Below are 12,968 nucleotides of genomic sequence, written 5' to 3' on the forward strand. Positions count from 1 at the left end.
TGAACACAAATGTGCTTGGGTCTCCTTTGTTTCTAATGCAAGAAGGAGTCTGAATAGATTTGCTGTAAAGTCTCACAGATTTTGTACAGAGTACCAAAGCACATGCATGATGCTGCTCAATTCAAAATCATATAGTTTGTGAGGGCTGGGGAAATGGGAACTTCAATTGTGGTGACCAGTGAGGATCTGATTATCAGACCTCCACTGGATAGGTGAGAGATGTCTAAGGTTGAAATATTTCTTTAGAGGTTCTTCAGGAATAGAAAAAAGATTCATAACTAAAGGAAATATTATAAATAAATACTTTTTAGTAATGTTTAGTCTAGGGAGATAATCACTATAGAATTAAAATGGCCACACCTTTGTTAGAACCTTGTCTTCGAATGTTAATAGGACAGGTGCCAGTGAGCATGTGTGGTAGACAGCACCACTGCAACGACCTGGAGATAACCCATACCATGCATAGTCATTCAGAAAAACAGGGTGGACAGCAGCATGAGCAGCATCTTCTTACAATACAGACCAAAAGTTTGGACACACCTTCTAATTTAAAGATTTTTCTGCATTTTCATGACTATGAAAATTGTAAATTCACACTGAAGGCATCAAAACTATGAATTAACACATGTGGAATTATATACTTAACAAAAAAGTGTGAAACAACTGAAAATATGTCTTATATTCTAGGTTCCTCAAAGTAGCCACCTTTTGCTTTGATGACTGCTTTGCACACTCTTGGCATTCTCTTGATGAGCTTCAAGAGGTAGTCACCGGAAATGGTTTTCACTTCACAGGTGTGCCCTGTCAGGTTTAATAAGTGGGATTTCTTGCCTTATAAATAGGGTTGGGACCATCAGTTGTGTTGTGCAGAAGTCTGGTGGATACACAGCTGATAGTCCTACTGAATAGACTGTTAGAATTTGTATTATAGCAAGGAAAAAGCAGCTAAGTAAAGAAAAGCGAGTGGCCTGTTCATTACTTTAAAGGGCCACTGTCACCCCCCTCCAGCCGTTATAAACTAAAAGAGCCACCTTGTGCAGCAGTAATGCTGCATTCTAACAAGGTGGCTCTTTTAGTTTTAGGTTCAAGTATACCCCAAATAAAGCGTTTTTATACTTAGCCACAATTCCTGTCTCTAGCCACGTAGGCGAGTCCTCACTCCCCAGCTTGGCCAGCTCCTCTGCCGTCACTCACATCTTCCTGCGCTTTCGGCGCCGCCCCCTCAGCGCTGTTATCTTTTCAAAACCGGCACCTGCGCTGTGTACTGGTGTCCCGCGCAGACGCAGTAAGCTCTGGCCGTCTGACGTCCCCGCCAGGCTTGCATACTGCGCCTGCGCGGGCATTGCGGCCAGCCACCTTTGGAATCCCCGCCTCGCACTGTGTTATGCATTATGCACAGTGCGGGGCGGGGATTCCAAAGGTTCCACCTATACAGAATATTCCGTGTAATGGCTGATACCAGAGAAAAAAAGACATCCACAGAACAGCAGGATGGATCTGCAGCACAGCAAATAGCTGTAGGACCTGCGGTGACGTCACTGCCATGTGATTGCCCTAATCGCAGGACACCAGTGGCTCTTTTAGTTTATAACGGCTGGAGGGGGGTGACAGTGGCCCTTTAAGAAATGAAGGTCAGTCAGTCCGAAAAATTGGGAAACCTTTGAAAGTGTCCCCAAGTGCAGTGGCAAAAACCATCAAGTGCTACAAAGAAACGGGCTCACATGAGGAGCGCCCCAGGAAAGGAAGACCAAGAGTCACCTCTGCTTCTGAGCATAAGTTTATCTGAGTCACCAGCCTCAGAAATCGCAGGTTAACAGCAGCTCAGATTAGAGACCAGGTCAATGCCACACAGAGTTCTAGCAGCAGATACATCTCTACAACAACTGTTAAGAGGAGACTTTGTGCAGCAGGCCTTCATGGTAAAATAGCTGCTAGAAAACCACTGCTAAGGACAGGCAACAAGCATAAGACACTTGTTTGGGCTAAAGAACACAAGGAATGGACATTAGACCAGTTGAAATCTGTGCTTTGGTCTGATAAGTCCAAATTTGAGATCTTTGATTCCAACCACCATGTCTTTGTGCGACGCAGAAAAGGTGAACGGATGGACTCTACATGCCTGGTTCCCAACGTGAAGCATGGAGGAGGAGGCGTGATGGTGTGGGGGTGCTTTGCTGGTGACACTGTTGGGGATTTATTCAAAACTGAAGGCATACTGAACCAGCATGGCTACCACAGCATCTTGCAGTGGCATGCTATTCCATCCGGTTTGCGTTCAGTTGGACCATCATTTATTTTTCAACAGGACAATGACCCCAAACACACCTCCAGGCTGTGTAAGGGCTATTTGACCAAGAAGGAGAGTGATAGGGTGCTACGCCAGATGACCTGGCCTCCACAGTCACAAGAACTGACCCAATCGAGATGGTTTGGGGTGAGCTGGACCAGAGTGAAGGCAAAAGGGCCAACAAGTGCTAAGTATCTCTGGGAACTCCTTCAAGATTGTTGGAAGACCATTTCCGGTGACTACCTCTTGAAGCTCATCAAGAGAATGCCAAGAGTGGGCAAAGCAGTCATCAAAGCAAAAGGTGGCTACTTTGAAGAACCTAGAATATAAGACATATTTTCAGTTGTTTCACACTTTTTTTTTAAGTATATAATTCCACATGTGTAAATTTATAGTTTTGATGCCTTCAGTGTGAATTTACAATTTTCATAGTCATGAAAATACAGAAAATTTTTTAAATGAGGTGTGTCCAAACTTTTGGTCTGTACTGTACATCACACCTCTGATATCTCTAGCATTAGATCAGAAAGGGCAGGGTGGCTAGCAGTGAGAAGTGTCTTCTTACATCAGCACCACTGGTAGCTCTAGTACTAAATCAGAAAGGCACGGTAGCAGTGCATGCACTCTTCTTATCTCAGCATTCCTGGTATCAACAGTTTGACATCGAAAGACATGGTGGACAGCAGTGTGAGCAGCCTATTCATACCTCAGCACTCCTGGCATCTTTAGAGTTACTTCAGCTTATCCACTGGGATCACATCTACCTTACACATGAAGGGAATGTGGGGTGGAGCTTTTTACTGCGCATGCTCAATGGCTTCTATCCTAACATTCTAGAACAGGTTTATTTCAGTGTAACAAGGCAGTAGCCATTTTAATTCTATAGTGATTATCTCTATCTCTAGACTAAACAATTGTCATTTTCTAATTAAAAATATTTAGGCATTTACTTATAATTACATATACTTTAGTTATTAATTTTTTCAATTCCCAGTGAACCCCTTTACGAAACGGGGGCCACATGCAGACACAAGCAACTTGTTGACATGGAATGAAGATCAAGAGGTTGGATAGTGATCTCCACCAAATTGTTTTCTCAGGACCTCCAAATCAAACCTTGGACATACAAAATATAACATTAGTCCATTGTTATATTTAATCAATTTTTGTATGTGAATGTTAATTTCATAAATCCAGATGCATAAGATATGGAGGACATTTGTTATAGAGTTCCTGGGTGCTGGCCTGATTCCCCAACAATGAGGCTTCTACTTAATAATATAACACATACCATAATGACAAGAACTGACTTCCTATAAAAATGAAAAAAAAAAACACTCCAGTGCTTGGCCAACATTAGAGATGAGAACTGTTTGAGCAAAGTTCCCTGTGATTGGGTCAATTGCTTAGAATCAATCAATGGTACCATGAAACTCTGCTAGCACTACAATAGGTCTGTTGGCCTGCCCACCATATCCAAGGCTAATTGTATACAGTAGGTACATAGAACTAAAAAGTGCCATGACCCAGTTAAAAACTACATGATGATTACACACATTACTGTGAAATAAGCAAGTTTACTTAATATGGCAATTTGGTGCCAACCTACACACAATCTTGGGATACATCTTGTGTATGTAGGTCAGGCCCACTGTTCTTGCTGCTCTAGTAGCCAGTGCTGTGGAGCTGGAAAATCAAGGTTCTGACTCCGAATGCTATATTTTTTCACACTCTGAATCAGGCTATGAATCCTTCATAAATGGCCATTAGTAATAACAAATTTATTTCACTAAAATGGTAACATCATCGTATCATCATTTTGAAATAGGGCCTTAGATTGAAATATTAACATTTTAATAAATGTCAAAATTCCTATGAAAATAGAAGGGATTTCACAAGTTTAAAGGGAGTCTGTCACCCCCAAAATCGATGGTGAGGTAAGCCCACCAGCATCAGGGGCTTATCTACAGCATTCTGGAATGCTGTAGATTAGCCCCCGATGTATCCTGAAAGATGAGAAAAAGAGGTTAGATTATACTCACCCAGGGGTGTTCCCGCTGCGGTCCGGGTCCGATGGGCGTCGCGGCTTGGGTCCGATGGGCATCGCGGTCCGGTCTGGGGCCTCCTATCTTCATAGGATGACGTCCTCTTCTTGTCTTCAGGCTGCGGCTCCGGCGTACTTTGTGTGCTCTGTTGAGGGCAGAGCAAAGTACTGCAGTGCGCAGGTGCCGGGCCTCTCTGACCTTTCCAGGTGCCTGCACACTACAGTACTTTGCTCTGCCCTCAACAGGGCAGACAAAGTACGCCTGCGTCGGAGCCGCAGCGTGAAGACAAGAAGAGGACGTCATCTGATGAAGATGGGAGGCGCCGGACCCGGACCAGCAGCGGGACCGCCCCTGGGTGAATATAATCTAACCTCTTTTTCTCATCTTTTAGAATACATCGGGGACTTATCTACAGCATTCCAGAATGCTGTAGATAAGCCCCTGATGCCGGTGGGCTTACCTCACCCTCGATTTTGGGGGTGACAGATACCCTTTAAAAGTTATCTGCTATCCATAGGATAGGTAATAAATTCCCTATTGCTGGGGGTCCGATCGTTGGGACTCACACCAACCCCGAGAACAGAGGCTCCAAATAGCAGCATGTGAACGGAGCGGTGGTCGATCATGAGCACTGATGCTCCAATCATTCTTATGGGAATGCCAAAAAACAGATCTACAATGAAATCTGCTATCTCTGGTGTCCCATTAAAAATGAATGGAACAGCATGATTGATCACCACTCCATTCGCACAGGGCTCCCCTCGCTTTCTGATTGGTGTGGGTCCCAGTAGTCAGACTCACAGCTATCAGGATAACTTTCAAACTTGAGACTACCCCTGTAATATGTTAATTTATTTTTTAAGTTGGAGTTGGTACATTTCTACCAACTCGAAATCCACCCCAAACTAACTCTGATTCCACAAGTCCAACCCTATATTATGACCTGGTGATAATAATGATGGGTAACATTGCTTAAACATGGAGCCAGTCACTCAGACGTTTCACCCCGTATTTCTAAAGAAGCATAATACAAGTCATATTAGGCATACGTAATAACATTTTTTAAAGGACACATTGTTGAATGGGATCTGGCGAGCACAAAAGAACTCCCTTTGGGGTAACCAACTTGATATAGTGTATTATTTCATATCTTTGGGGTTAATAAATGCTATACTAGCTGGTGTGCCAATGTCTCAGAGTGCTGCCTACATAAAAATTCTCATTAGTGAAACCGGTAGTTAAAATATATTTTAGATGACCATACCTTAAAAAATACCAAACTACAACCAGTGATGGGGCTAAAGGGAACCAGTTGGACCACTTTTGCTTTTCTGACTATATAACAGACTGAATGATCTACAGGGCACAATTTCAATTACTGAAGAGCTTTCTGAAGTGACTATGAAAGAAATGAAAATATACAGCCATGTAACTCCCTATGATAAGTCTTCCAACCATCCAGCAGAGCCAACAGATGACATTTAGTGCCTTCTGGGTGAACTGGGACACCATTCCAAGAACCTCATCTAAAACCAACGTCATCCTCGTGGCAGGCACCCTTTAAACTGACTGCTTTTTCCAACTAGAAAACCAATAGCCTTCGAAAAAGAAATATATTTGGAAGTTACAATAAAGTAATGGATGGCTTGGCAAGCGTTAACAAGAATGTTTAAAAAGCAGTGAATGGTTGATGATGGAGGTGGAAGTCAAGAGCAGATTGTGCACGTCACTACAACGCAATGGGAAAGCTGCGCAACATAGTAAAGAATAGCCAGAAAAATAAGCATCTCAATGAATAAAGAGTCAATATGACGAGCACGGATAAGCAACCTATGGGTAACAGTAAGTACTGAGGCCCTATATATACATATAATAAAGAGGACATGCATCTATGTACACGTTGAAAGTAGTGAGATAATTGTACAGTAATTAGTGAGACTATTTGCTGATGAAGATACATTATAAATTTTAGGCTGGGGCTAGTTGGTGACTTTGACTACAACACAGATTGCATGGACAAATATTGCAGTGCAGCTGCTACATTGCAGCATAATGCAGGTAAATGGGGTCACACTGAGACTGTAGGATAAAGTGACAAATAAGTATCAAAAAATCCAATTGATTCCGACTTTTTTCAACTTGCTTGTCGGGATCTCCTAAGAGTTCCAATGCAATTCCATTCATCTGCATTTCTCTTCAATATAGTAGCTGCACACACCGAACTTTAACCGCACGACCTACAGTACGTTGTGGCTAAAGCTGCTGTGTAACCCTAAGGCTGTGTGCACACGTTCAGTATTTTTGCGTTTTTCGCTATAAAAACGCTTAAAAAACGCATACATATGCATCCTATCCTTTATAATGAATTCCGCAATTTTTGTGCGTATGTTGCATTTTTTCTGCGAAAAAAACGCATCGCGGTAAAAAACGCAGCATGTTTATTAATTTTTGTGGATTTTTTGCGGACTTCCCATTATATTATTGTATTGGGAAGTCCCCGGAAAAAAACGCAAAAAATCTGCCAAAAAAACGGGCAAAAAACGCATGCGGATTTCTTGCAGAAAATGTCCGGTTTTGTTCAGGAAATTTCTGCAAGAAATCCTGACGTGTGCACATAGCCTAAGTCTTATGGTGTTGGTTTGGAGACAACACATCTACATGACAAGAATATAATGTATACTACAAAGTGTATATGCAGGAATACAATGTCAGAAAAGAAACCAATACCTGAATACTGTAGGATGTTTTAGCATACAACAGGTAAGTTTGTGAAGAATGGAAGACATATAAGACATAATGATAGACAGCACCTATAACAAGTAATTTCCTAATTTAGGCCTTCTTCAGGATTATTGTGTGGATGGTGAAGGCATTTCATTACACTTTTTCACACCAAACTAATGTCAAAATGACAACAAATCTTTAGAAAGTTACATGCCATAAACAGAAACCAATAATGCACATCTACTTCTAAGTGTTCTGGAGAATTAAAATTCACAGCAATAGATAAAAAATTCAGAATTATTTTAGCAGTTTCTCCCTACTTTCTTTAGTTTAGATACAAGAGATAACAGATCCTGTTTCTTACAATGTGCCCTCCCACAGTTTAGTTGAGTTGTGGCAGTCTTTCCCACATTATTCTTAATCCACCACACCAGCAGCGTTAAATAGTCATGTGACCACAGAGTTCTTCACCTAGATTTTATTTTGCGTTTTTTATTTTACGTTGTGGTCATGTGTTTTCCCATGGCCACCAGGGCAGACTAGTGGGGCGGTGACCTACAAGATTTATTTTCCATGGTGTCAAGGTTGAAGAAAGTATAACATTTCTATCCTACAAGTACAGAAACTGCTAAAATAATCCAGAACATTTAATACAGATAAATGAAAAAACAAACAAACAACAATTGCTGTCACTTTTTAAAATAATTTTTATTCCCCTTAACAACTATTTAAACAGAGGTGTACTCACCAGCTCAGGTTATCCATGGTGACTATTTACAAGCTGCAATGGTGAATTCAGCACACAAGACCGCTGCAGCCAATCACTGGGCTCAATGGCTTGTGCTGTCTGCATCTGCTGAGCCACTGAGCCCAATGATTTGCCGCAGTGGTCATGTCCTATGCAGTCATGACTTCACTGCTGCAGGCTGCAAACAATCAGTAGGAGCAGCGGAAAGGCAGGATGGAGCAAGGGATGGTGAGTAAAGTCCTTTGTGGTTTCTAACCATTCGAAGGCTGTGCGCTAAGGAAAAAATATTCCCCAAAAACCTCTTTCATGTTCTAGTGTGGCCAAGAGTTTAGAATTCAATACAATGGACAATTTAACTATTTACTGTAGACAGAAAATGTTCTGAAAGCCATGCACATGAAGGGGATGAACAGTTATGCATTCAATTATTTTACAACTACTGGTTGTAACTAATGTAAAGATTTGATTTCATTATGACATTATTCTACCGTGTAATAAAAATTAAATCCACTTCCATCCAATAAAAGATGAAACAAATCAATGAAGTAAGGAATACTTTTCATAGGTACTGCTGTGTAATGAGAAGACTGACACAAAACACTGTTGTTATATTGTGAAATTCTAAGACAAATAATCACAAATAAAAATAAACTACCTATAATTATAGCTACAAATTTTCAATGTATCGCACCAATTAATTGGTCTTATATCTTGCGCTAATCTGTCCTATTATAGCTATAAACAGCAGATCTATTAACACTAATTTCTCACCAACTATACTTTAATCTAAAAAACATTTATTCTAACTGGTCCTTCTTACCGAGCTGCCACCACTGGAGATTTCTTGCCGGGGTCCATTCCCGGGATTGATGGCTCCTCCCCAAGTGACCTTGTGTCCTTGTTTAGCAGCTGAAGTCGAGAACTGATCTCCCCAATTACAGACGGCTTTTCTATTTCCACAGGGCCCCCGTGTGATAGAGGCCGACTCTCTATTGGATCTCCCCATAGCTTAGATCTTCTCTGAAAGAGGTAGCGCGGACGGCCCGCTGCAATTTGCTGCTGGGCAATAAGCTCACTGTCCGAGGACTGCTTGAGCAGGGGGTCCCTGAAGGTCACGGTGCCCTTCATCAGTTGTGACTTGAGTTTGGGCTTTGGAGGCACTGGCGGCTTCTCGAGTATAAAAGTTTGACCGTCGGCGTACGAGGTGTAGGTGTCAGTGGGCTCCCCACTCTCTGAGGACAGAGTGGACATGCTAGACACAGTAGAGATGGTGCTCGTGGTTTCCAGATGGTGGTCACTCGAGCTCCTGGTGTCCACTTCCTCTACACCTGAGTCAGTAGCTGACTCTGGATGCGGAAGAGGAGCATCAGAAGGCTTCCCTGAGGATGGTGCACCACTAGCTTGCTTGGCAGATGGCACAGCCAAGGTACCGGGTCGAGACAATTGGCTGATGGGGGTGCCAGGTTTAGTGACCAGGACTCCATTGGCAAAAGCATCAGGAGGAGGCAATAGCCCAATTTTTGCTAACTCTTCTCTTGTTTCCTCATCACTTGAGGACAGCATCGCTGGTGGTAGATTATTAGCGCCAAAAGGCTCTACTTCTTCCTCTGAGCTTCCCTGACCAAGAGTTTTATCAGAAGAAGAGCTTGATGGAGCCTTCTCTTCAGTATCTTGTGGCTGTGTAGCCTCTTTCTGGTCAGTTGTAGCTGGAGCCTCCTGATCTTTATCTTCGGTCCCATTGCTGGTAGCGTGCACCATTATAAGCCCTGCTGTTTTCTGCTGAGAGGTGTCAACAATGCTTAGAATCATAGGTTTCCTTTCCTCCACCCTGCCTTCAGGTCGTTCTGGACTTTTCTGAGCAAGACGCTCTCCATCTCTCCTAAATGGAACACCCCACTGGCCTTTTACAGATGCCCCAGAAGGGCTATATATAGGTGATGCTGACCCTTCTATTTCCATTCCCACCTCCCCCTCTTTGGTTTGAATTTCCAGAAAGAGTGGAGGAGCTCTATCAGAATCTGGGCTCCTTACTGGAGTAGGTGTCCTTGGTGGAGGAGGAGAGGGTGCCTGGGCAGAAAGCGCACGTTCTCTTGCGGCCAGCGCAAGTGCAAGAGGTGAATTCGGATCAAGGGGTTTACCAGTAAGGGGGTGGATAAATGTAGAATGGGGACTGCTGTACATCAAAGACTTAAGTGAAGAACCTGGAGAAGGCAGGAGGACATCACGACTCCCCAACAATCGCTCATCAACAGAGCGTGATGGTTGCAGAGAGGGGAGGTCTGGAGAAGGTGGTGTTCCTTCCAATGCTCCGACCGAGAGGAAGACTGTGGATTTTCGCTTCTCATCCAGCCGTCGCTCACGTTCCTTCATTACTCCAGCAAGTGCTGTTGCAAAAGGACTACCTAATGGATCGTGGTGGGCACTTCCTAACTCCATCATACTCTGTCGTGGGCTGCGTCGAGATGGTGAAGGATCCCGTGAATAACCCCCAGCCATGGCTAAAGCAGCTCGTTCCTGTGCATCTTCCACTTGAAGCTGTTTCACAAGGGGACTCTTTTTGCGTTGTGGCTTCATTGGTGCAAACAAACCCATATTAGCATAGGGATTGTCCACTGCCCGACTTCTTCTTTTTAATTTTTCTGGAGGAGTCGGAGATGGGCCAGGTCGAGGAATACTTGTAGGTTCCACTGGGAGATGAGATGTATCTTGAAGAATGATCATGGAACGAGCACGCTTCTGCCGATCAGGAGGAGGGAGAGCACGATCCATGCTTAACAGCTCTGCAGAACCCATTCCATGTGGAAGCCCATGGAGTCTGGCTTCAAATCCTGGTTTAAAGCTGGAATGCACTGTATCATATCCCCTACCAGGAGGGGGTGGTGGGGAAAAAGCTGGTGGTGGCCCAGTGTCAAAGTAATATGGGGATGGAGGAAGGGGAGCAGATTTCTGTGGAGGTGGTGGAATTATAGGGCCTTCTCTTAAAGAATCTTGCATTGAGGTGCTGCGAGGGAATCTTCCATCAAAGAATGGATCTGATAGTTTTTCATCTTCACCTAAAGGCAAACACAACATTACAACCATAGTTTTCATACTAGGAAGTATTTTTTTTAATTATACTGCATGATAACTTTGAAGGTATTATGGGAAATAATAATTTACAGTCTACTGTAAATGCTGTCACCGGCCAGTCCAAATGATATAGCCAAGGCTGACAATCCAACTGCATAAGCATTCACCATTGATTGGCATAAGTGATCACATAAATTAAAAGGTTGGATGATAATTTTCTAATATCCTTGCCATTAATGCAGGAGGTGGCTCTCAATCAAAGTTACCCCCTATAAGTGATTCAGTAGGCAAAAGTCACTGGGCTCCTAAATCACTGCATAGCAAATGTACAGGAAAGTCCTCTCTAATAGCTACTCTATTAGTTAGGGTGGACAAATATTTTAAACACCAAATTCTCCTTATCAATCAAGCCTCAAGAGATAAACTTGATAAGGAGATGTGTATCATCCAATTAATCAACATTTCCATCAATAATCTGAACTACCTAAAAGGATTAGGAGGTCCACAAAGATAGCTGTCGGCGGAACTATGGTTTGGTTCATGTGGCAATTATCTCACTCGACTGCTCCATACACAGGAGTGCTAGCTCTGCTGAGCCTAATTCCTGAGAATCGCCACCAGGCTCCTCTGGCAGTGGTTTATCTCATCAAGTCCAAAATCAGACATGCTGGGCCCTTATATTCCCTGACATCATCTGAGAGAGGAAGAAGACCTCCATACACATTTTGTCTGTTGGACTACACTTTGCAGGTTTGGCCAACATTAGTCCAATGTCTATGGTGGCCGTAGGACTAATTTTTTGGAATGGAAGTAAGGCTGTCAAGCTTTCATTTTTGATCAAAGATACACTATAACTTACCTACAGACTTTGTCCGAGACATCACATGATGGAAAGGAATATGAGATTTTTGACCAGGGATTTGAGATATTGCATGTGAAGAAATCCCCTGTCTTTCTAGCAGCGACTACAATTGATGAATAGAAAAAAGAGAAAATGAACAGATAGATGAAGAAGGTAACTTAAAATCGATAGTTATGTTGAAGAGCTTGCAGTCAGTCTGACGCTGTAACAAATTGAATTAGGTTAGGCTGCTGCTCGATCTTACACTTATCTCAGCTGGGGTGATGCGCCTGCTTGTTGGTCGCTGTTTTACTGTAGCGGCTCTTGAGTCAGCTTCAGCAATCTCTGGCCTCATGGAGGGATCAGAAGCCACCAAAATCTCATCCAATCGTTCTGGAGGCAATAAACAAGTTTATTTCCCAATATACAAGGAAAATTGGAAAACTGTGCAAAATGAGAACGTCATTTTTATTTATTTTTTAAATAACTTTATGGGAAAATAATAAACAGTATTAGAATTCACAAATAATTACTTAAGTGGTTAAAATCATGTCTGTCAAGATCAAGTGAAATGTTTGTTTCCTCATGAATACAACATAAAAGAGAGTGTATATATTTATGATAGTATGCTGCCATATTCTGATATAATGTAACAGTAAGTCAGTACACAACTGACATTGTACAACACAGTAAGATATTACAAGAAAACATGCTTCATGCTGTCACTGTTGCATTGTCACAGTGCATAGCTAATGGTATGTCTACACGTGGTGTTTTTGCAGTATTTTTGCTGTGTTTTTTATTGCTGAGTATTTGAGCATAATGATTGAGATCTCTTAAATGTATGTACATTTTAGCCAAACCGCAGCATGCCAATACTTTCAGCGTTTTTGCTGCGCTTTTCCCCCATTCAAATGAATGCATCAAAAACCCATTAACATTTTTTTCCCGCCACCACTCTGGTTTTTGGTGTAGGAAAAAAAATAAAGCTGCACAAATGTGACATGTGAACAAACCCTTCATTTACGTAGGTATAGAGATACATGTAATGTCGACTTTAGTCCTGCCCAGGTGTACTTTACCCAATAAGACCAGTGACAGCCACAAATTACTTGTAGAATAGACTAGAATATCCAACAATGAGTAACAGGGCGGCCCAACCTGCTGTGTGTATTCTCAAGGGTATATCAGAGTGAATGTGAATATGCACTTTTAAAACATAATTCATAAATTGAGCGAGTTCAAGTTAAATCT

General features: G+C 42.4%; 1 protein-coding gene across 9 annotated transcripts in view; it reads right to left on the reverse strand.

Moving 5' to 3' along the window:
• The window catches only part of SHANK3 (SH3 and multiple ankyrin repeat domains 3), a 521,647-nt gene that overhangs the window by 26,407 nt on the left and 482,272 nt on the right, over positions 1–12,968 (reverse strand). For all 9 annotated transcript variants that reach the window (XM_077264301.1, XM_077264298.1, XM_077264303.1 and 6 more), the window contains 3 exons: positions 11,980–12,107; positions 11,733–11,838; positions 8,625–10,857 (listed from right to left, as the gene is read on the reverse strand). In XM_077264301.1, coding sequence (XP_077120416.1) covers positions 8,625–10,857; positions 11,733–11,838; positions 11,980–12,107 — 2,467 coding nt within the window. The remainder of the gene's footprint in view (positions 1–8,624; positions 10,858–11,732; positions 11,839–11,979; positions 12,108–12,968) is intronic.

The sequence above is a fragment of the Ranitomeya variabilis genome, chromosome 5 (genome assembly GCF_051348905.1).
Source record: "Ranitomeya variabilis isolate aRanVar5 chromosome 5, aRanVar5.hap1, whole genome shotgun sequence".
In the NCBI taxonomy this organism is placed as follows: Eukaryota; Metazoa; Chordata; class Amphibia; order Anura; family Dendrobatidae; genus Ranitomeya; species Ranitomeya variabilis.